Source organism: Colletotrichum destructivum, chromosome 7 (genome assembly GCF_034447905.1).
Source record: "Colletotrichum destructivum chromosome 7, complete sequence".
NCBI classification, from domain to species: Eukaryota; Fungi; Ascomycota; class Sordariomycetes; order Glomerellales; family Glomerellaceae; genus Colletotrichum; species Colletotrichum destructivum.
The window spans coordinates 1,408,117-1,431,077 of NC_085902.1; the positions used below are offsets into that span (position 1 = coordinate 1,408,117).

General features: G+C 54.7%; 8 protein-coding genes across 8 annotated transcripts; 4 read left to right on the forward strand and 4 right to left on the reverse strand.

Moving 5' to 3' along the window:
* Nucleotides 1–280: 280 nt before the first annotated feature.
* CDEST_10995 (Putative Acyl transferase domain superfamily, phosphopantetheine binding ACP) lies at nt 281–6,612 on the forward strand (the record flags this gene model as incomplete). Its single annotated transcript, XM_062927151.1, has 3 exons — nt 281–535; nt 638–5,332; nt 5,386–6,612. The coding sequence occupies 3 exons, from the start codon at nt 281–283 to the stop codon at nt 6,610–6,612; spliced, it is 6,177 nt and encodes a 2,058-aa protein (XP_062783202.1).
* A 775-nt stretch (nt 6,613–7,387) lies between these two features.
* Nucleotides 7,388–8,983, reverse strand: CDEST_10996 (Putative zn(2)Cys(6) fungal-type DNA-binding domain-containing protein; the record flags this gene model as incomplete). The annotated part of the gene is made up of 3 exons (XM_062927152.1): nt 7,388–8,154; nt 8,214–8,787; nt 8,852–8,983. 3 exons carry the CDS (start codon nt 8,981–8,983, stop codon nt 7,388–7,390), a joined length of 1,473 nt encoding a protein of 490 aa, XP_062783203.1.
* A 1,919-nt stretch (nt 8,984–10,902) lies between these two features.
* CDEST_10997 (Putative cytochrome P450) lies at nt 10,903–12,828 on the forward strand (the record flags this gene model as incomplete). Its single annotated transcript, XM_062927153.1, has 7 exons — nt 10,903–11,025; nt 11,089–11,181; nt 11,243–11,312; nt 11,379–11,777; nt 11,833–12,004; nt 12,058–12,168; nt 12,231–12,828. 7 exons carry the CDS (start codon nt 10,903–10,905, stop codon nt 12,826–12,828), a joined length of 1,566 nt encoding a protein of 521 aa, XP_062783204.1.
* Nucleotides 12,829–13,054: 226 nt separating this feature from the next.
* On the reverse strand, nt 13,055–14,361 carry CDEST_10998 (Putative TauD/TfdA-like domain, taurine dioxygenase TauD-like superfamily; the record flags this gene model as incomplete). Its single annotated transcript, XM_062927154.1, has 3 exons — nt 13,055–13,256; nt 13,312–13,853; nt 13,918–14,361. 3 exons carry the CDS (start codon nt 14,359–14,361, stop codon nt 13,055–13,057), a joined length of 1,188 nt encoding a protein of 395 aa, XP_062783205.1.
* A 1,427-nt stretch (nt 14,362–15,788) lies between these two features.
* CDEST_10999 (Putative major facilitator superfamily, MFS transporter superfamily) lies at nt 15,789–17,409 on the forward strand (the record flags this gene model as incomplete). The annotated part of the gene is given in 3 exon segments (XM_062927155.1): nt 15,789–16,027; nt 16,104–16,239; nt 16,258–17,409. The coding sequence occupies 3 exon segments, from the start codon at nt 15,789–15,791 to the stop codon at nt 17,407–17,409; spliced, it is 1,527 nt and encodes a 508-aa protein (XP_062783206.1).
* A 262-nt stretch (nt 17,410–17,671) lies between these two features.
* Nucleotides 17,672–19,261, reverse strand: CDEST_11000 (Putative adenosine deaminase domain, adenosine/adenine deaminase, metal-dependent hydrolase). The gene has a single exon (XM_062927156.1). The coding sequence runs from the start codon at nt 18,978–18,980 to the stop codon at nt 17,883–17,885; it is 1,098 nt and encodes a 365-aa protein (XP_062783207.1). The 5' UTR covers nt 18,981–19,261; the 3' UTR covers nt 17,672–17,882.
* A 180-nt stretch (nt 19,262–19,441) lies between these two features.
* Nucleotides 19,442–21,958, forward strand: CDEST_11001 (Putative major facilitator superfamily, MFS transporter superfamily). The gene is made up of 2 exons (XM_062927157.1): nt 19,442–20,383; nt 20,482–21,958. Exons 1-2 carry the CDS (start codon nt 20,042–20,044, stop codon nt 21,820–21,822), a joined length of 1,683 nt encoding a protein of 560 aa, XP_062783208.1. The 5' UTR covers nt 19,442–20,041; the 3' UTR covers nt 21,823–21,958.
* Nucleotides 21,959–22,146: 188 nt separating this feature from the next.
* Nucleotides 22,147–22,674, reverse strand: CDEST_11002 (uncharacterized protein; the record flags this gene model as incomplete). Its single annotated transcript, XM_062927158.1, has 1 exon — nt 22,147–22,674. One exon carries the CDS (start codon nt 22,672–22,674, stop codon nt 22,147–22,149), a length of 528 nt encoding a protein of 175 aa, XP_062783209.1.
* Between the last annotated feature and the right edge of the window lie 287 nt (nt 22,675–22,961).

The window sequence follows — 22,961 nt, forward strand, 5'->3', positions numbered from 1 at the left end:
GAGAATTGAGGCTACCCTCAAGACTGCTATCGGTGCCCTAGGGATCAGGCCGAATTAGTCGTTGTTTCGTTGCGAACAATTCGAGGCAAAATCCACTGATGCTTCAAGGAGGTAATAGTACCGGTCTGATTCTGTTGCTATCTCTGTAGACGTGAATACACACCCTAAAGCAACCTTTGTCTCCATCCCAAGAATCATCAAGACTATTTGTTGCAAAGCCAAACATCGTGGTCCGTGTGTAACGAAACAACGACCAGCAAACCGTTTGCACTGATCCAGAATGGCACCGTACATGAGTCATGGAAGTTCCTCGTCTGAGATCAGCTCTCCAGTGGACGGCATGCGTTCGCCTAGAGGAGGGCCAGCAGATCCAGTCGCAGTTATCGGTATGAGCTGCAAGTTCTCTGGCGAAGCGACAACACCAGAAAAGCTCTGGCAGCTTGTTGTTGACGGTAGAGACGGCTGGACGACCATACCAAAGTCGAGATTCAATGCAGATGCCTTCTACGATAAAAACCATTCGAAAATTGGAATGGTATCATAACCGCATCTTTCCCTGCTTATTGGCAACTTTCGCTGACGCATGTAACGATAGTCTAATGTAGTTGGCGGCCATTTCCTCAAAGAAGATGCTTAGTACGGAGCAGACTGGTCTCTGATAGAAGAGCTCCAACGCGACCAAAAGTCCACGCGCGTAAACGAGCCTCGTCTCAGTCAGCCCGTTTGCGTTGCCCTCCAGGTCTGCTTGGTTGACCTTCTCAACTCTTGGGGCATTCATCCCAGTGCCGTCGCCAGTCACTCAAGCGGTGAAATCGCCGCAGCATACGCAGCAGACGCGTTGACGTTTGAGGAAGCCTTGGGCGTGGCCTACTTCCGAGGTCGCCTGACAGAGAAGCACCATAGTACATCTAGAGTTCCTGGAGGCATGATGGCCGTAGGCTTGAGTGTCGAAGACGCATTGTCCTATATGGCGGACCATGGTGTCAGTCAGAGTACTGTGACTGTGGCATGCGTCAATAGTCCCTCAAGCGTCACACTGTCGGGAGATCTTGACGTGATTGAGCGTCTTGAGAAAGACCTTTCTCGGGATCAGATCTTTGCGCGGAAGTTAAAGGTCAAATCGGCGTACCACTCTCACCACATGCTACCAATGGCACAGGAATATTTGAAGGCTCTTCAAGATATCATTCAGCCAAAGCTCAAGTGGCACAAGATTGTTTACTCTTCTCCCGTCACTGGGGACCTCATTGACAGCCCCGAGAAGCTTGGCCCCCAGCACTGGGTCAACAATCTGCTCCAGCCGGTGCAATTCTCAAAATCTTTTGAGAATATGTGCTTTGCGACGAATGCCGAGGAACCTGCCGTTGATTTCATTCTAGAAGTCGGTCCGCACTCTGCTCTCGCAGGCCCGATTAGGCAGATATGCAAAGCTCCTATCCTGAAGGGTATCAACCTACCATACGCGTCCGGTCTAGTCAGAGGCCGGAACGCCGGAGTAACAATGCAATCTGCTGCAGGAGCTTTGTGGTGTGCGGGCTATCCCGTTGATATAGCAGCCGTCAACTGCCAACAATCTCGCGAGAATCTCCGCGTCATCGCAGACCTTCCTCCTTACCCCTGGAACCACTCCAACCGCTTCTGGCAAGAATCGCGTTTGAACGTTGCCCATAGGCATCGGAAGCATGTACGCAACGAACTCATCGGTTCCTTGCTGCCCGGTCCTGCATCTACAAGTCCGATGTGGAGGCATTTTCTCAAGACTTCTGACTTGCCTTGGCTCCGAGATCATCTTGTGCAGTCGGACATTGTATACCCAGGTGCCGGCGGTATCACCATGGCGATCGAAGCCCTGCGTCAGTTCTCTGAGGTGCCTGAAGAGTTTATCGATGGATACTGTCTGAGAGATATCCAGATCAGCAACGCATTGGTCATTCCAGACACCGAGGGAGGCATTGAGGTTCAGTTATTTTTGCACCCATGCAACAACAAGAATCTGGAACCAGGCTGGTACGAGTTCTCACTAAAGTCACCAAGCTCTGACGGCGAGTCTTGGACTGAACACATCAACGGCTACATCTCTCAGCGGCAGAAGTCAAATATCTCCATCGCTCCGATGCCAATTTCAAACGGCGAAAAGGAAGATCTCGAGGAAGATTACTCACGCAATGTCGAATCTGACGTTCTCTTTGCACGACTGAGGAAAATGGGACTTCACCATGGTACGACATTCCAAAACATGCTCAACATCCACGCTAGTGACTCGGGATCGAAATTCCAGTTCAAGGTTGCAGATGTGAAGTCTGCCGGTAGTCATCTGCTCCATCCCACAACGTTGGACTCGATCTTCCAGGGCGCGTATGCTGCCTTGCCTGTCGAGTCTTTCCAGAACTCAATGGTAATGCCCCGGGCCATAGAGGAGATCTTTGTTTCACAGCTCATCACCTCGTCGCCCGGGACACGGTTCGAGTCCCATGCAACTGTCGATCATCTTGACAGGTCCGGCTTCCGGTCTTCGGTTGCCACTTACGACGTTTCTGTCCCGGGCACAACCCTTTTAGAAGTCAAGGGTCTCTTCTGCCAGGCTGTGGGAGGCATCGGCGAGGGCCATGATAGCCACGAGCCGCCGAAGCTTCTTTTCAAGATGCACTGGCATCCTGACGTGACGCTCATGCCAGTATCAACTTTGAAAGATCCGCTCAAGTATAAGATTGACTCCAAAGAACTTTCCGTCAACAAGAAGCTGGTCCGGGCAGCGTGGTACTTCATCCAAGACGCAATTCAAGACTTGATTGCAGATGAGGCCGCACTTGCCAATATGGAGTGGTATCACAAATCGCTCTACAGCTGGATGCAATGCAACTATGAAGCTGGACTTGACGGCACCTTGGCGCGCGGAAGCGCCTCGTGGGCCAAGACGAGCAAGGGCATGAAGCATATGCTGTTAGACGAAGTTGCTTCGGAGAGTGTGAACGGACGCTTGCTGTGTCGCATCGGCAGAAACCTATCCAAGATCTTGAGAAAGCAAGCTGCGCCGCTAGAAGTCATGATGGAGGGCAATTTGCTCTACGAGTTCTACGGCAAAGCTCTTCGTTGCAATCGGTCCTACGAACAAGTACGAAAGCTTATCCACCTTTACTCAATGAAGCATCCTCGTGCCAAGGTTCTCGAGATTGGAGGCGGTACTGGTGGATGCACAGGATCAGTCCTGAAGGGACTTTCTGAGGATACACCCGACGGCCGGTACCGCTTTTCATCGTACACATTCACCGACGTCTCAACTGGATTTTTTGAAGCTGCGTCGAAGAAGTTTGCGAGCTACGGCGATATGATCAATTTCAAGAAGCTTGATATTGAAACCGATCCCGTAGAGCAGTCCTTCGAGGCTGGCTCGTATGACCTCATCATCGCCTGCCAAGTGCTCCATGCCACCAAGAACATGGAGACGACGATGAAGCACGTCCGCAAGCTTCTCAAGAATGGGGGAAAGTTGATCCTCGTCGAAACCACAAAAGACACGCTTGACGTCCAACTTGTCTTTGGGACACTACCAGGCTGGTGGTTGGCAGAAGAACCCGAACGCAGAGGAGGCCCGAACTTGACACTTAGTCATTGGGGCAGGGTTCTCGAGAACAGCGGATTCAGCGGCATCGACTTGGATGTTCGAGACATGGAGGACGACGAGAACTATTCTTTCAGCGTCATGACTTCTACGGCAACCACCACGCCTTCATACCCTCATGAAGTTGCCATCCTAAGCCCATTAAGGGGAATGCCAATGAACTGGACGAACGAGCTTGAGAAAGCGATTCAGTCCACCACGGGTGCTCTAACCACAACTTCAGACTGGACGTCTATCGATGCCACGGGCAAAGTATGCATCATGCTTGTTGAAATGATCGCTCCCTTCTTAAGTCGGCTGGGTCGAGAGGATTTCGTACGCATTCAACGTTTGTTGACGACTGCTCGAGGCGTATTGTGGGTGACACGAGCCGGCCTCATCGACGGGACTGAGCCTGAGATGGGTTTGCATTCTGGTCTTCTACGAACACTACGAATGGAAGACGCCGGCCGGCGATACGTCTCCCTCGATCTCGAGACTACTGAGTCACCTTGGTCTACCAAAAATGCGGGCTTCATTGTGGATGTTCTCAAGGCTTCATTCGACTTCTCTTTCGCCCAGCAGGAGATCGACTGTGAATACGCTGTTCGAGGCTCGCTACTCCATGTGTCACGTATCTACAACCACGACACGGAGAACAGGGCTTTGGCACCAGAAACCTTCGAGCTCGAGCCGGAGCTCAAGGAGTTCAGACCCACTGACCCAACCATGGATCTGAAAATGGAGGTTGGCATCCCTGGGCTTCTAGACTCATTGCGGTTCAGAGAAGTCGAACATTGTGATGCGGCGCTGGAGGCCGACCAGATTGAGATCGAACCTCGCGCTTTTGGTCTCAACTTCAGAGACGTGCTCGTCGCGCTTGGCCAACTTGACGAGACCATCATGGGCTATGAGTGCAGCGGGATCGTTACTAGACTTGGCTCAGAAGCGAAGGAAGCCAGTGGTCTGAGCGTCGGGGACCGAGTTTGCGCCATTCTCCGTGGCCACTGGGCGACGAGGGTCTCTATCAACTGGCCATGTGCCGTTCGGATTCCCGATAACATGTCGTTTGAGGAAGCGGCAACGATCCCCATGGTGTTTGCCACGGCGTATTATGGTCTATATGATGTTGGCAGGCTTGCCAGAGGCGAGACTATACTTGTCCACGCCGCAACCGGGGGAGTTGGGCAAGCTGCCGTGATGCTTGCTAAGCAACGGGGCGCCAAAGTCTTTGTCACAGCTGGCATCGATGCAAAACGCGACTTTGTCATGAAGGAGTTTGGCATCCCCAAAGAACACGTTTTCTCGAGCAGAGACACATCTTTCGGTCCCGCTCTCATGGCAGCCACCAACGGCAAAGGAGTCGATGTCGTACTTAACTCGCTCGCCGGCCCGCTGCTGAAGGAGACGTGGAACTGCATGGCACGATTTGGACGCTTTGTGGAGATTGGAAAGCGGGACATGGAAGCAGCGAAAAGCCTGGACATGAGCCCTCTGCGACGTGCCGTCTCTTTCGCCGCGGTGGACGTATTCCAACTGGGCAAGTACAAGGGCGGCGTTCTTCAAGACGCCCTCTGCGGCGTCATGGAGATGTTCGGGAAGAAGCAGCTTCGGGCTGTAGCTCCAGTGACAACCTTTTCTGTGTCAGATGTAGACAAAGCCTTCAGATTGATGCAGAGCGGCAAGCACATGGGCAAGATAGTTGTCGTACCGAAGAAGACGGACTTGGTCAAGGTAAGACGGCCCTTCTCTCGGGCTCACTGACGACTTGCTAACCATGAATCAAGGTTGTTTCTTCTCCAAAAGCAGCACGCCTGTCATCTGACGCGTCATACCTCATCGTGGGCGGCATGGGCGGCATCGGCCAGTCTATTGCACGATGGATGGCTAGGCATCTCGGTTGCAGGAACCTAATCATTCTTTCCCGGAACGCAAGCAAGCATGACGACTGCGCGCCCCTCATCGCAGAACTCGAGTCATTAGGATGCAGAACTATGGTCCGAGACTGCGATGTGTCATGTGAAGCTGATTTCAGGCGTGTCATTGCCGATTCTGGGGGGAGATATCCGCCTGTTAGAGGAGTGATACAGGCTGCCATGGTATTAAACGTAAGTTGTGGCGCCGTCCGTCAAACCAAAAGTGCTGCCCCCCAGACTAAAGACCTGCAACAGGACTCCATCTTCCCGAACATGAGGTATGAACAGTGGCTGGCTGCCACAAGCCCCAAGATTTCAGCGACCTGGAACATCCACAACAATCTCCCAGATCTCGACTTTCTGGTCATGCTCTCATCCTTGACGGGCCTTGGGGGCAATACAAGTCAGGCTAACTACTCCGCCGGCGGAACTTTCCAAGACGCCTTCGCCAAATACAGAACCTCGCAAGGCTTGCCCGGAGTTTCTATCGACTTAGCTAGCATCCAGGAAGTCGGCTTCGTAGCCAACACAGAAGGGGTTGCGGACCGCTTGACCAAGACTGGTCTCGCTGACATTGACGAAGCTACCCTGCACAAGATCGTTGAGACGGCCATCCAAAACCCGCGCCGGCCAGTCGACCTCAGCCAGCTCATTACGGGAATCTTAGAGTTTGACGAGACCTCCACGGTCGCTTGGGTCAATGACAGGCGTTTCTCATCCGTGCAGTTGAATCACACGGGTCCGAGCGGCTCGCGTGGCCGGACTGACCAGCAACCCGGCGCGGCGGCACGTCTGTCTGACTTGTTGCAGTCCGTGACGAGTGCCATGGATGCAGTGGCCCTCATTCTGGACGCCATCGTCTTCAAGTTGGCGGACATGTTTGGGCTGGACGTGGCCGAAATCGACAAGAAACATCCCGTCTCCAAGTATGGGGTTGACTCGCTCATCGCAGTCGAGTTACGCAATTGGCTGGTCTCCAGCGCCGGAGCCGAGACAACAAGCATATTCGACGTGCTGCATAGCCCAAGCTTAAGTGTTTTGGCCGAAAAGATTGGAGAGAAGAGTCGCTTTGTTGCGAGTGTGGTAAAGCCTGCATAGGCCGAGCAGCGTCTGGAGATTTGTAGGACACACTGCTATCGTCTGAATGTAATTAAACCCATGTAGTCTTGTTGCATTCGGTTATCCCACTATAATTTTCAAACGGACAGCTCTTGGGTAGACGCTTCTACCATCTGCGTCTTGATGTCATTGTAATCAGACATTGCTCCCATGTCTAAACGGTCTATGTAAACCCCGCAGCACGCACAAGGATAAGTACGCATACTAAGTTTAATCGTTGTGCTGTGTAGCCTGCAAGGTTAGGCTAGCAAACCTGACCCCTGTTGACACGTAAATGCGTGTGTACATGCCTTAGTTGCTGGATGTACTCCTGCGAAGCTGAGTGTGGCTACATCCCCGGAATCTACCTGGCAGGGTGGCTAAAACTTTGGCCTGCAACCACAGTAGATAATCCAATTGGAAATATGCCGCGGCCGTTATGAGTTATGTGTCAGCCCGGTCGCTTGAAGTGAATGCGTCAGGATCGTAATTGAAATGTCTGGCCTGGAGTAGATGTTGAATGTCGGCTTTCTCGTTATATCGGGCTGATTAGTGATCAACAGGTAATGTAATCTAGGAGTGATTCAAAAGTAGATTACGAGACATCCGCGCCGCTCCGCATTCTGAACCACTCACCAGGAAGCACTTACGCTGTCACTGTCTCTCGGCCAGATTTCACATGCCTCAGAAAGTAATTTTCAAGATGCAGACAAGCAACGCTCTGCCCCTGTACCAGCTGGTGTAGCAAGTTCCTGTATCTAGTTTGCGCGACTAACTACAGCGTTTCGGCATCCCCGCGGTCACACTTCATCAACAAAGTCCTCATGCACTGAACCCTTCTTTCTGCGCCGAGAAGCGGTGCCAAGTGTGCTTTTCTCGTCCCAACTCTCGATTTGATTTTGCCAATCAGCTGGCAAAACTCGGTGACCTGACCCGTCACCAGAAACCGCAGGACCTGGATCTGAACCGACGAACTTTCGACTTTGTACGACTGGAACCAGATGGCAGCGCCTCCTGCGAATGGAGTCGTGGGCGACTGCGCCTGCTGGGCAACGTCAACGTAGCAGCGGACAGTCTTTTCGCAGATGCTGCTCAGATACTGCCCGGCCATCGCCAAGAGCATCATGCTCTCCGATCTCGATTTGCACAAGTTGCACCCGAGGATGGATTCACACCCTTTGATGGCCTCTCGGCAGCAGTTGAGCAGACCATCCATAATCGGCACCTCCGTGTTGGCGCCTTCGTTCCCGAGCTGCTCCAACAGGTGCGCTGCGAGCCGCAGGCAACGGCACTCGGTTTTCTTCTTCCGCGTCGTGTCCACGCTTTCCAGCAGCGCGCTCATGGGGCTTGTGGCGGCTGGTGCCGACATTTTGTAGGCCACAGGTGTTCCCTTTCTGCTTGGCTGCGCCTTGCTTGCCGTCGGATGGTCTACTTGCGGTCCCACTGGGTGATGTGCCGCGAAGTTCTCGTCTAGGAGCATGTCCAAGCTTGACGACGATAAGCCAGGTGTCGATGAAGATTCATCAACGATGTCAGTACTCTCTACAAATGGACAAAGTCAGCTGGGGAATCAACGAGACCAAGAGAAAGAGCAAACTGACCATTCATGTCAAAGTCAAGCTGAGTCTCTTCTGAGCTCAACCCGTCGTCCCCGCTGTCCTCGATCAGGTCACAATATGACGCATCTTTCCCTAATTCCTGCCAAGGGCCAGAGAACTCTCCACCCTTCATATTGATCATATCTGTCGTTCCGTTTGGCGACAATAGGCTGCAAGAAGCCAGCCATTGGTCAACTTGATTTTGCTCCTCTTTGGCAGATTGCAGGCTGTTGCTGTAGTCCTTGCTGCTTGTCTCGAGTTGTTCAGATGCCATGTTCATACTGGGGCTCAAGAGCCCACCTTGCTCCTGCGACATACTCATGCCAATTGTCGATCCGAGCCCTTGGTTGCTCTCGTCAAAGAGCAAAGTAGGATCTAGCTCGAAGCTATCAGAGAATGTCGGTGACGGGGGTGCCACGGTGTCGTCAAGTGATGCCTGTCGCGATTTTGGTGTTCTTTTCGCCAAATAGGGCGAGGACTTTTGTTTTCTGACCATGTTCCTATTCTTCGGGTAACTGCAATTGTTGGAGCTAGACTTGCATCTATCACACCCAGTTGGGTCGCCGTTGCATCGAAGCTATGTCATTTCCCAGCGGTCAGCTATTGACCATTACGCGGCCAAGAGACGAGATCCAGGTTACCTTCCGGCCTCTGCAGTACTCGCAGGCAATGTGTGGCTTTCCGCGCCGGTTGCGATTTATCACCGACTCTGGATTATTCTCGATGAAAGTTGGCTCCTTGTGCCGCATGTCATACATCAACGTGCCAAACATCTTGCAGACCTGATGCTAAGAATATGGGGGCAAACAATGGGTAGAAGCGTGGTTCGGACGCGGGGGGGGGGGGGGGGGGCGCGGGGTGGATAGTCTGCACTGGACAACTTCAGCAAACCGCCACCGAGGGCTTTGGATCATAGAATAACTGCTCGCCCATCTCTTTTCGTCTAAAAAATGTACGCAACGCGTTCTCAGTGGATGAGGTTCACGGCTCCAATAGCTAGGCCTGGCGGGCAAACCTTAGGTCAGCCAGCCATGGATCTCGTTGAAGTTTATATCACAAGCTTCCAGAATTCAACGTCTAACAATCATTAAAACTCTACCGAACTAGATTTCAACAAGATGGGGTCTCGTGGTAGCATCATGAAAAGTTCCTTTGCAATAGAAGTTGAAGTAACACGATGAAAGAGCGAGCCTTCAGACTTGCATCGCGTTGCGCGGGGGTTCTGGGGTGAGGATTTGACTCGGACTGTGTCAGTCATCGCCTTACAAGCCGCTGGCACAGTTCGGTGTATTCTAACTCTATGCAGACTTTAAGCTTGAGAGCTTCTGACCGCCGTCCGAACGAGAGCCCACCATTGAAGCATTATCCTTTCGTAATGCTTTCCTTATGAGATGGGGATCGTAGCCGATCCGAGCTAGCATCCGAACAGTCAGATTCCAGGTATGACCGTGCAGTTCCGAACCCAAAACGTGAGAGCCTTCAGAATCAAGTAACTTAAAACTTGGCGCCTAATAAAGCTGTATTGGGCTCGAGGGTATTCGTGTTCACAAGTATTGCCGCGCAAACGCCCTGCGGAGTTACCATTCACGTGCACAGGTTCGTGGTGGGACCGTAGCAACGTTTACAACCGCATTTCTGCAAGTCTTTGTTAGACTGTTATTCGGGGAAATTTTCCTTGGACTGAGGTTTAAACCTTGGGCGGAGGTGAGAGATTTGATCGGAGGCGATCAAACCTAGGTGCGCTCAGAATGCTGCCGGCTTGATTGAATGAAGGGGCATGACATTTGATTCAGTCAAGCATATCCATAGTAGGCTACTCATCGTATTAGCATTTGGTTTTGGGTTGGCTCTCGTAAAACTCGATGCGCTAGAGGGTTGGACTAGAGATCGCGGCCAGCCACGCAACATCGTACCCGAATAAGCGGCTTGTCTTGCAACATCTAGGTACTGCTAATTCTTGGATCCAGCCCATGAATCCATGACAATTTTCATTGACTCGTAGATGACCTTTTTGTTTGCTTGCAGGCCTGGCTGCACTTCGATGACACGTGAGGACGATGAGACTTGTTGTGACTCAGCAGGCCAACTTTTTACAGCAGATGCTTGGGAGACTGCATCGATCAACAACGCAGGATCGTTTCGACAATTTTAGATTCTATGCAGTCTCAAGCAACAGACCAAGGGTAGCTGGGCAACTGAACAGGACCGCTGTCATCCATTCGATGTTGCTGTCACGTAAGCCAACCCCAGCTTAGGTCAAGATCCGATGATTACGAGAGTTGCCGAGATAACATCACGCACACGGCCACCACTGATCAGATCGGATCCCGCCCCCCTGAGCCATAAGCGCTGTTTCATTTTGTCTGAATCATCGTGCCTTTTACTCGTACTTCTGTGTCAAGGATGTCGAAATCGTTTCTCCCGTCATTAAATTAAGCTTCGGTCTGAGCAGACGTGGTCGTAAGGTTTCGGCAATTCCCAAAGGGGAGCAACCGAGTCGCACAACTACCCCACCCCAACTTTGCCTATCGTTCTTATGATTCGGCGGAAGTTTTGGTAATGTCCGAGGGCGCTACACTTCTGTGATGTTCTGTGAGAGCAGTCATAACCTCTGTCCAGAGATATCCATCGGGCTCGTCGAGGTCAAGCTGTTCGGTCATCCAATCCGTGCCAATTCAAAAGCCAAACAAAAATGGATTCGTCAATCAGTTCCCTTCATGAGGAAAAACTCGGCTTTATGGCTGTGCCCTTGACTCAAAGGCCTACCACTGGCTGGATGCTCAAAACCGACTTGCTTGCGTACGGTGGGGTTTTGGTATGTGAATTGATAGCCGACGAAGGATAACACAGTGATTCTCAGGACTAACCTTGGGGACAGGCTCTTGTTTGCCCTCTTTTGCTAGCTCTTTATAACTATTATTTCCATCCCATAGCACATGTCAGAGGCCCTTTCATTGCATCTATATCTCCTGTGAGTTCTGAATGGTTATCCTCAGGGTGGTATCATTCCTCGTGCTCAACAAGAAGTATAGATCTGGCTTATTCGGTCAGTATCGGGGCATCGACTGAACAATGATATTGAGCGAGTCCACGCAAAGTATGGTCAGTTTCATAACCAAAACCACCCAAGGTCGTGCTCTTGAGTTAACTCTGACCCGCAACACAAAGGACCCGTTGTTCGAATTGGCCCCAACGAATTGTCGTTCGCAACCGAAGAGGCCCTCAAGACGATTCATAATCCCGGGCTGGACAGCGGCCACTTCACGAAGCAGGGAACCATCGAGTCGCTTCTCGCAAAACTCATTTGGGCCGCGCCGAACCTACTCACGACCACCGATAGGACGGCTCACAGACGGCTCAGAACTGCGTTGCAGCCTGCCTTTACGGCCAAGGCGCTGATGGAGCAGGAAGACATTGTCCTGCACCACGTCAACAGGGCTGTCGAGAGCTTAGGCGCAGAACTGACCGACAAAACGACCGTTAGCATCAGCCATCATGTCGGTAAAATGATTTGGAGTATTGTTGGTGACCTGTCGTTTGGAGAGCCGCTATTGCATGACCAGATGAGTACGGCTAGCCGCATAACCGGGTTTCCCGTGCATGAGCTGACAGACGGATACAGGCACGTATGAGAAGATGAAGTACACCTATGGCAAAGGGGCGCCTCTGTTGGAGCTGTTCCAGTTCTTGACCGAAATTCCAATCTTTGGCGGGCTTGCGAAGCTGCCGGTCATGACCGTGCCGCACGTATTTCGAGTCCCGAAGAACTTTCTTTTGATGAACCAGCTCAGAGGGTGAGTGAAGATGTCAACTCCACGACCGATTGCACTCTAACAAGTCGCGGAAGATGCATCGAACGACAAGGTGGGCGGAAGGACTTCCTCACCGCCATCCTCTCCGCGAAGGAGTCGGCAGGCCTGACCCAAGCTGAAATCCTGAGCAACTCCGCTCTTTTCGCGTAAGAGGACATCGATCCCCCTGACATCTCGAAATACCCTAGTAAACCCTAATCCGCAACAGTATGGTCGGCTATGACACCTCGGCCACGACTCTGTCCGCCGTGTTCTACCACGTGCTTCGGGAACCCGACCACTACAGACGGATCCAGAAAGAGGTCCATGGCGCTTATTCGTCGGTCTCGGAGATCACGGCGCAGAGCGTGCTGCGTCTCTCGTACCTGAACGCGTGCGTCCAGGAGACGCTCCGCCTCACGCCGCCCATCAACGGGCGCGGGTCGCACCGCATCTCTCCGGGCGCCATGATCGACGGACTCTACGTGCCCAAGGGCGTTAACGTGTCGGCCGACATCTGGACGATTCAGCGCAGGCCCGAGTACTGGGCGCTCGCGGACAAGTTCAGGCCCGACCGGTGGACTCACAACGGCCCGGGGACCGTGTTCGAGCACGATGTTCGGACGAGCTACCGGCCCTTCCTGGTGGGACCCCGGGTGTGCATTGGTCGCGAGATGGCGCTGCAATCCATCCGTCTGACCGTGACCAAGATCGCTTTCGTCTACGACCTGGAGATGGCGAACCGGGACACTTTCGTGTGGGAGAGGGACGCCGGGAACGATTATGTCTGGCACGACTACAATGTTTTGGTGAGAAAGGCGGCCTAGTTTGACGCAAATGGGCTTAGAGACGTCTTGGCTCTTTAAAAAAATCGAAAGATATAGCATCTCATTACCGATGTATCCTAGCTGAGTTGGAGAAAATGGGGCGAGAGGAAAGTAATAGAAAAACAACATCGGGCGAAGTTCTTCCGCTTCGAGTTTCAAATAAGAGCTCTCATCGAGGCATTGATCATGATATGTAATTACTTAAGGAACACGGTAGGTACCCAATCTACAGAGAGAAATCCTTGAGCCCTCTCGTGGTGCCATCGATCCCAAGCTCCTCCTTCTCGTCCGGCCCGAGCAGGCCCAAAGCCTCACGGCGGGTCGGCGCTTCGGGGTCAAAGTATGGCTTTTCGGCCAGGGACGTCACACGCGTGCCGTGACGCGGATGGTTTCCCTCGTAGTCCCAGCTTGCGTTATGGATGGTAATTCTGTATCGCGTCAGTCCGGAGTGTCACTACCAGATCAGATCGTCTTTGAGCCAACCTGTTATCCCAGAGGGCGCTGGTATTGGGGATCCACTTGAAGCGGACCTGGATGTCGACGTTCTTCTCGTATACGTCAAAGAGGTAGTTGAGGATCGCGTCGCTCTCCGCCTTGTCGAGGCCGATGATCTGCGTCGTGAAGAGGCGGTTGACGTAGAGGGACTTCCAGCCCGTGGCCGGGTGCACCCGGACGAGGGGATGAGCCCGCTCGATGTGCTTGGGCCCGGCCTCGGGGTCGTTCCGGTCGAGGTAAGTGTGGGCGGACCTGTAGACGGCGTATTTCCCGTCGATGATCTTGCGGAAGTCTGGGGACAGCTTCTCGTAGGCGGAGTAGCCGCTGGCCCAGAGTGTGTCGCCGCCGATAGGCGGGACGGCGTCGTTGTGCAGGTGGGTAATGCCGGAGGGCTGGCGCTCGTGGACCAGATCCGTGTGCCACCTGGAAGCTCCGCCGGGGTTGCGGAAGTTGGCCTTTCTCTCGGTGGCCATCAACGCGGGCCAGATGACCGTGACGCCGAGAACGCCGGGGACCTGCGGGACTTGAGGCTACCGGGGGGGCTGTTATTAGTATCCGGCTCCCGGATCAGACGCCGGAAAAAGCAAAACTTACGTGGACCTCGACTTCTCCGTACCAGTCACCCAGCTCTTTCTGCTGCTGCGGAGACAGATCCTGGTCCCTGAAGAAGACGACGCTGCGCTCGGCGATCAACAGGGCGAGCTCGTCCTTCTGCTCCGGGGTGAGGTCCTTCAGCTGCAGGCCCTCGATTTCCGTGCCGATGTGGGCCGTCAGGTTGGTGACCTTGGTCGCGGCGCCGAGCAGGTTCTTCTTAGACTTGTCCGCCCTCGAACCGGCGTCGACGTACTCGCGCTCCTTGTTGCGAATCTTGTACGCGTCGTCCAGGTACAGCGGCCGCGAGGGGCGGTAAGGGTACCCGTTGGACAGGTCGACTCCGGCCTTGACCAGTCTCGCCTTTGTGGCCTCGGGGAGCCCGAGGGTGTCTTTCCGTGGCTCCGCCACGTCAGTGATGGATGGGTCAATGGGAGCGGGAACCATTGTTTTCGATCTCGGAGGAGCTGGGGGGGTCTGATGGGGTAAATGGGACCAGATTGAGAGGGGGTTATGGACAATGTGGGTTGAATTTGAGCTATATTGACAATGTCTTGATCTACAAGTCCAGTCTAGAAACTGGACGCAGACAGCCTCTTTTATGTCTTGAAATGCAACTGCTCTGATTTGACACGATGGTGGTAATACCGTCCCCAAGGATTCGTCAACGTGATCATGCTCACCAAGAAGACAGTGATTACCAATAATCGCGGGGTCAAATCGCCCTTCCGGAGGGAACTATCTATGGTTTCATATGCATCGAGGGTGACGAATCTAGGAACACGGGCGCATTATCGAGCCAGACGGTCCGCGGGATGTCGGGGACGCGCTCGCCAACCAAAAGTCGCGGGCAGCACGCGATCGATACCAAGGCTGCCTTGTTCTTCAGATTGGTCTCTAGCCAAAGATGATGGAGGGTTTAATCAGCCGGCCGTTGGACAGCATCATTGTTGGTCTCTTGGCCGAAGGCCCCGCCTGCCCCCCGCGCGTTCGCGGATCCGGGGGGCCGTCGGTGCATCACGACTCACGGGTGGGGTTGCGCGATACAAGGGCCTGATTGTGTGCTCGACAACGAAACCATGGAGCCCAATCCCCTTTGAGAGATCATCCTCGCAATAAAGCATGCTTCGAGCTAGACCGGTGCGGAGAGAGGCATTATTGGAAGGAAATGGGGGGAAACCCATCAGCCTGCAGATATCTTAAGTCCGACTTCTCCTCTTTCGATGCTCCAGCCCGTGGTGGCGTATGTGTGTGTGTGTGTGTGCTACCTCCGTGGAATTCATGGATTAGTGGGTAGCGACATGACTGTCGTCGTCGTCGTCGTCGTCGTCTGCCAAGCTTCCAAGACTGGTTAACTTTGGCAGAACAGCGGTTCATGTTCGGCCAATGTACTTGGCTTTTTCAAAAGTTGCAAAGAGCACCAAGCTCATGCCCAGACTACTTGGCGTGAATTGGCTTCGGATCGTGCCGTAGAGCCGCAACGACATTCGAGGCACGCCCGTCGCAGTAACTACAGATATGTGAGAACATGTCGTCGGATGTTGTCCGTCGGGAGGGCGACACACGCGCGCCTGTGTCTGCAGCACGCCATTGTATCCAGAAACCTCGTCAGCGACATGTCCAGTTTTCCCCCCCGTTGCCTCTGCAAGAAGTCCGATGTTGGTCCGATGGACCCTGGACAAGGATGAAAAGATTGGGAAAAAAAGAATAGGAGGGGGAAAAAAGCGCAGATGGTTGTATAAAGCTCTATGGCTGCTCAGATGGAATGTGAGCTTTTGAAATTTTTGATGCGATCCAGGCGCGCAGTCGTGTTCCTCTCATCGGATATCAATTTCACCTTTGGAATCCCAGCCTAGCTAGCTTGGCCTTTCACGATGGGAACCCCTGAGATCGAGAAGACCGCGGTCACCGACTCGCCTCGGAGCAAGTCGCCGACTTCTGTCGGGGCCAAGGAGTCGCAACCCGCCGTCACCGAGCTCTTGCAAGAGGAGCCGAAGCTCACATGGAGGTCATACGTTTGGGACACGCTGGACAAGTCTCCGGAAGAGCGCAAGTTCATGTTCAAACTCGACGCCGTCATCCTCACCTTTGCGAGTCTGGGGTACTTCATCAAGTATGTTGGCTGATAAACCACCCACAACACCCCGGTGAGCGCCGAGGAGTCTCCATACTGACCTATTGTCCCAAAGGAACCTAGACCAGATCAACATTAACAATGCCTTTGTGTCCGGCATGAAGGAAGACATGAAGCTCTTCGGCAACGAGCTGAACTACATGCAAGCATGCTGGACTGTCGGATACGTCATTGGAGAGATTCCCAGGCAAGTAAGCCTCTTCTCCTAGAGAGCCTCGGGACGCAATGTTGACTTTGTCACCTGCAGTAACATCCTCCTCACTCGTGTCCGACCCTCCATTTGGATCCCCGCCTGCGAATGCACCTGGGCCATCCTCACCATCCTCATGATCAAATGCACCAACGTCACCCAGCTTTACGTCCTCCGATTCTTTATCGGTCTTGCCGAAAGCACCTTTTATCCCGGTATGCAGTACATCATCGGATGTTGGTACCGCAAAGACGAGCTCGCCAAGAGATCCTGCATCTTCCACTCCAGCGGCTCCATCGGCTCCATGTTCTCAGGATACCTGATGGCGGCCGTGTATAACCTCGGCGGCGTCCACGGATGGAAAGGGTGGCAATGGCTGTTCATCGTAGACACGGTCATCTCGCTGCCCATCGCTATCGCCGGCTTCTTCTTCCTCCCGGACGTGCCGGAAATCACAAAGGCGTGGTGGTTGACCAAGGACGACGTGGCGCTCGCGCAGAAACGCATGCAGCTCGAGGGACGCGCCAACCGGCAGCCGTACACCAAATCAAAGATCAAAAAGATCCTGACGAGCTGGCACATCTACGCGCTGACGATGCTGTACATCTTCTTCAACAACGGATGCGGCATCATGAGCCAGCCCGCGTTCCAGCTGTGGCTCAAGGGCGAAGGCTATAGCGTCAAGGACTACAACACCTACCCTACAATCACGTCTGCCATCACCGTCGTCACGACGTGGATCTACGCCTGGTCCTCCGACTCTGTTTTCAAGGGCGAGCGGTGGCCGCCCATCGTCTTTTCCGGCGTGCTCAACGTCGTCATCTACTCGAGCCTGGCGGCGTGGACGATTCCCGACGCGTGGAAATGGGGCTGTTTTCTGCTCGTCGGCTTCGGCGGCGGCATCAGCGGGTTGACATTCGCCTGGGCCCATGAGATCTGTAAGGACGACAACGAGGAGCGGGCCATCGTGACAGGCTCGATGAACCAGATGGCCTATGTCATCCAGGCTTGGTTGCCGCTCATCATCTGGCAGCAGGTGGAGGCGCCCCGGTATCCCAAGGGGTATATCACCATGATCTTCTTCGCGGTTGGCATGGCGGGGACGTCTCTGCTGATCAAGTATCTGCACCGCCGTGAGTTGGGGAAGAAGGCATTGGGAGTTGCGGCTTAGGACACTGAACCTGAATGTGCTTTTTCGTCGGCCTCTATGATACACGAGAGGCGCAATACTGGACACTAGAAATGATCAGCAACTATTTGCATGACACCGAGAGTAAAAGTTTGAAACAGAACTGTACTCTCTGTTGACACACTGAAACAAGATGAAACCATGATGGTCGTGCAGCTATATTATTGTGATTGTTCAACATGCAGACAGGACCCATTGGCCTCGTGACTATGGATCCGAGTTGCCATTCGGATCAATGATGACCAATTCCACTAGAGATTCCAATTTTCTACTATTTCTAGTAAGAAGAAAATCATTACGATTGAGACCACAGAGTACAAACGAGAATACTGAGCATATGGACATGGACATATGCTCTGTAAGACAGCACTCGTGTCATACTCCGCCCCTACAATGTACACACGCAGTAGCAAACTCACTTGGTTCTCGAGATCCTTCAGGAAGAAAGCCTGAATTTAATCGGAGACGTCAACCGCGTCCAGCTCCCGGTAAAGCTCTCGTTTGACCTCGTCGCTCGCCCATGACATGTCCACCCCGTTCCTCGCCAGCGCCACCATGTCCGCCTTGGTAAACCGGCAGTACGTGTACGCCTTCTGCATGTTCCCGTCAACCCACACGTCGTGCATGTACACCGGGTCGTCGCTGTTGATGCAGAACTTGACGCCTCTGTCCCACAGCGCCCGGATCTTGGGGAACAGCACCTCGGTCGGCGTGCGTCGGTGGTACGCGTGCGGGCACAGCGTCAGCCCGATGCCCCGGTCCAGCAGGCCGCGCAGCAGATCCTCGCGGTCCGCCGCGTCCAGGCCGTGGTCGATCCGCTCGGCACCCTGCCCCGCGCAGACCTCGAAGATGGCCTCGCGGACGTGCTCGTGGGTGTCCTTCTGTCCGAAGTCGCAGTGCATCGTCACGTGCAGGCCGTCCGCCTTGGCCCTGCGGAACCCGGCCTCGAAGAGCATCGGCGGCCTCTCGAAGGCGTTGCTTGCAAGGCCGACGGCGTGGAAGAGGCCCTTTCCGCCCTCGACAGTGCCGGCGGCCCACGGCCTCGCCGTCTCGTACGCCGCCAGCCCGTCCTCGAGGCTCTCGTCGCGGATGAAGCAGAAGATCCAGTTGGACCGGACGCCGTGCAGCGCGGCGCCGTCGCGCTGGGCCCTCAGATAGCCGTTGAGCACGTCCTCGGCGGGCACGCCGCGGCGCGTGTGCGCCTGGATGTCGAAGAAGGGCTCGACGTAGCGGACGTTCATCTCGGCGCAGCGGCGGAGGTAGTCCATGGACATTTCGTAAAAGTCATCCTCGGTCTTGAGGACCTCGCAGCCGGCGAAGTAAGCCTCGAGAAAGGTCGGGATGCCGGGCACGCGGCCGTTGATCTCCGGGCGGTGGTTGAAGAAGACATTGTAGGATTCCAGCAACGCCTCGTAGGTGTCGTACTGCAGGGGCACGTTGTTGCGCTTGGCGAGCTTCCACCGGAGGGCCGGGAGGAGGGTGCCCTCGATGTGGATGTGCAGCTCGACCTTGGGGAGGGCAGCGATGAAGGGGGAGATTTCTAGGCCGTTCATGGCGGATGGTTCCTGGTTGCAGATTCCTACTTGATGGCTTTCCGAATGGGTGAGAAGCGATCCTATGACGATGAGCCAATCAACCAATGGCTTGAGATAAGTCAACGCACTGGCACTGAGATTGGTCTTTCTTCATTGCCGCCCTGTGTGAAGTGATATCTCGCTGGTCTCTAGCTAGGGCGGTTTTTTTTATTTTTTCCACCAAGCCCCGCCATCTCGGACAACAGCCGACAGTCCAAGCACTTGTATTGGCAAGAAACGTATCGACATTTGGTGTTGGTATCTCACTTAGTTGTGGAATCATCACTAGTTAGTTACTCAGACCTGGAATGAGGGTTGGGAGGCCGATATTCGCAGCCATGTGGGGTAACAGGATTCGATAAGAGTCAACACTAAGCAGGGTTTAGACTTTTTTCAGTTGACTTTTTTTCAGTGGACTTTCTTTTGCCTCAGTAGCCAACCATGATTGTTTGGCCTCTTTACACGTGAATCGTTTCTCACGGCCTAATCCACGGCTCAGACGCTCAACGGGAAACTGTCCATTCACATCTCGTCCAGCCATCTCAGATCCTGTGCTCGCTTTCCACTAGGCCGGTCTCTTCCGATCACTCTCTCCACATAGGTCTTTGTGCGGTGTTCCTGACTGGCGGAGTACCGTCGCATCCTGTCGGTTCGGATATTCGCCGACAGGACGAGAGAGGAGGGAGAGAGCCTAGAGGTGGGACGATATCCCCAGAGCTCAGGGTAACACCGTCTATTCAGCGGAGTCTAGCGGCCGCTGACCGGTCGGACCCCTCTTCTTAGTTCATCGTCTCCGCGACCGTGTGTCTGCTTATCTCCCTTGCCCGTTGTTGTCCGTCCCATCTAGCCGTCGGCGAAGCCTCCGGTTCGCGGTGGTTGGAAAGGCAGACGGGGGGGCCAGACGCGTCGTTTTTGGTCGGCCAAGATCGGCAGAGATAAGCATCTTGAATTGTTTTTTTTTCTCACCCCTTTCTCTCCGTTTGCTCCCGTTCGCCGCGGAGAGTCGCACCAGCCCCTCCCCGCCGTGGGGTCTGCGTAGAATGGCAGCCCTCTTCAAAAGGGCGACCACCCGGTGGCGGTCCCGGGACGCGACTCTCTGCGAGCCCGTAACGAACCCGGGCTCTCTCGCAGACCATCACGACGACCACGGTGAAGGGCAGAGCTTGATCGCCAACATGGAATCATCATCCGACGCCCAGCAGCACCCTCCCGCTGAGGCGCGGGATGGGGAGCGACAGCACATTGATAGCGGCATGGCCAAGAAGATTGTCCGCAAGATCGACCGCAACATCATCCCGCTGCTCTTCATCACGTACATGTTCAACTTCATGGACAAGACCATCCTGTCGAGCGCGTCCGTGTTTGGTCTGAGGAACGACACCGTAAGTTGTTTATCTGTGCTTTCCAGGACTACCGAGCCTACACTACCGTCCGATCATCAATGTCGTGCTGATCCACGATTACTGACGACGGCGCACAGAACCTCAAGGGCCAGAACTACAGCTGGGTGTCGAGCATCTTCTACTTTGGCTACTTCGCCTGGACGTACCCAACCTCCATCCTCATCGCGCGGCTGCCCGTCGCCAAGTACATGACGGCCAACACCTTCTTTTGGGGCGCCGTCGTCGCCCTCACGGCCGCCTGCCGCAACTATGGCGGCCTGCTCACCGTACGCTTCCTTCTCGGCATCGCCGAGGCCACCATCACGCCGGCCTTCATGTTCCTCACCTCGACCTGGTACACCCGCGACGAGATCCCGACCCGCACCGGCATCTGGTTCGCCGGGAACAGCGTCGGCGGCCTCGTCGCCTCCTTCGTCGCCTTCGGCTTCGGCCACATCTCCAACGACGACAAGGTCGGCCCCTGGCGCTGGATGTACATCGTCCTCGGCGTCCTGACCTTCGTCTGGGCCTTTGTTCTCTGGATCTGGCTGCCCGACACCATCTCCAAGGCGCGCTTCCTCACGGCCGACGAGCGCCGCTACGCCGCCGACCGCGTCGTCGTCGCCGGCACCGGCTCGACGGAGAAGACGGCCTGGAAGTGGGACCAGGTCAAGGAGTGCTTCGTCGACCCCAAGACCTGGTTCATCTTCGGCCTCGAGATCATCACGCAGATTCCCAACGGCGGCACCCAGAACTTCGCCAATCTCGTCATCAAGTCGTTCGGCTTTACGAGCCTGCAGTCGACCCTCATCAACATCCCCTACTCGCTTCTCTCGGCCGGCATCATCGCCGGTACCGGCTGGCTCGCGGGTCGCTACCGCAAGATGAACTGCATCCTCATCGCCATCATCGTGCTGCCGTGCATCACCGGCGCCGCCATCATCTACTCCCGCGACAGCGTCAGCAGCGGCGTTCAGCTGTTCGCCTACTTCCTCCTGTCCCCCGGCCCGGCCGCCATGCCGCTCGCCATGTCGCTCGTCCAGGCCAACTACCGCGGCGTCACCAAGAAGATGACCATGTCGGCGTTGCTGTTCCTGGCCTACTGCGCCGGCAACATTGCCGGCCCCCAGTTCTTCAAGGCCGCCGAGGAGCCCCACTACAACACGGCCTTCCGCACCATCATGATCTGCTACGCGCTCGTCGTGGTCCTGGCGCTCGGCCTGAGGTTCTACCTGCAGTGGATGAACGCCAAGCGCACCAAGGAGGAGGGGTACGAGGGCAGCGCCGGAGGTGCGGGTGCTGTCGGTGGTGGCAAGGTGATGCAGGCGGACGGAAACGCCAATGATGTTGCGGATATGGTTGACCGGGTCGAGCTGCGGCCCGAAGACTATGAGGATGTGACCGATTGGAAGACTGCCGGCTTCAGGTATCGCCTTTGAAAGAAAGACTTTGCGTGGGCGGGTGGTGTTGTATTTAGAGACGAAGCCGAGGTGAGATGTGTAAAATTTGCTAGACTTCGAGATCGGTCGTTAAAGAGTAAATAAGAGAGAATGTTGTCGCTGGAAGCGACGGAATGTGAGTCAATAGTCGGAATAATGAGTTCCGGGTGAGATGTTCCCATGAGAGTGAACAAAGCATCAGCCGAAGTTTCCAAGGCGTCCTTCGCGTCATCCGCATACAAGGACCGGGATCGTGTGTCGGGCTTAGAATAGGAGGTCAGGCTTGATTCGGTGAAGGTGCCATGTCGTAAGAGCCGCGACTCCTTAATCAAAATGAGCGGCAACGTGATGCTCGACCGCCGCCGCGTCTCCCTCAAAATCGCCGCAGACGGGACAGGTCACCACCTCGGACGTCGCGCGGGGCGCCGTCTCCTCTCTCTCCATGTCGCGAGCCGCAGCGGGCCTGGCTCGTCCGCCGTTCTTCTGCTTCGCCGGGCGGATATAGGCCTCGAGTCCGACCTGCGACGGAGGCAGGCCAGCCTCAGCTTCTTGCCGACGACCCCGTTCGCGCTGCGGCGGTCGTCCGCCTCCGAAGTCCAGCGATCCCGCGGCACTAGCTCCCACAACATCTTGCTCTGTGCCGGCCGAGGTCGTCTGCGCTCCAGTGTGGGATTGCACCCTTCCGACCCGTCCATCGTTGAGCCGCACTTTGATGCCGCGAGGGTGGTTGCCGCGGGTCAGAACATCCTGGACAGTCCCGGAGACGGTGCGGCCGGTGGGTTGGTCGGCCTTGAGAACGATGTTGACGCTCGCGCCGCGGACGACGGTGGCTATTGTAGGGACTCGGCTCATGACTGAAGGAAAGCCTTGCGTTGATGAAAGTCGTTTGTGTGTTTTGTTACACGTCATTAAGGTAAGGATTAGCTCAGAAAACCCCGACTGGGATTTGGAGCTTGTGGCTATGACCCACTGACTCCATGAAAAGTCAGCCAGTTGGAGAAAGCCTGTCTATGCTATAAAAAAAACCAACGGAAATTTCCAACGGCCTGGTGGCGCAATGGTGGCGCTTTCTTTTGATTACCACCTACACACAGTAGTCCTTCCCTGACATGTGTTTGTTAGTCTATGTGCGGCTCCCC

Coding starts and splice junctions, on each gene's coding strand:
- CDEST_11000 (XM_062927156.1), bottom strand. CDS start 18,980: ATGAACGGCCTAGAAATCTCCCCCTTCATCGCTGCCCTCCCCAAGGTC.
- CDEST_11001 (XM_062927157.1), top strand. CDS start 20,042: ATGGCAGCCCTCTTCAAAAGGGCGACCACCCGGTGGCGGTCCCGGGAC. Junction 20,384..20,481: donor TTGGTCTGAGGAACGACACC/GTAAGTTGTTTA, acceptor GACGGCGCACAG/AACCTCAAGGGCCAGAACTA.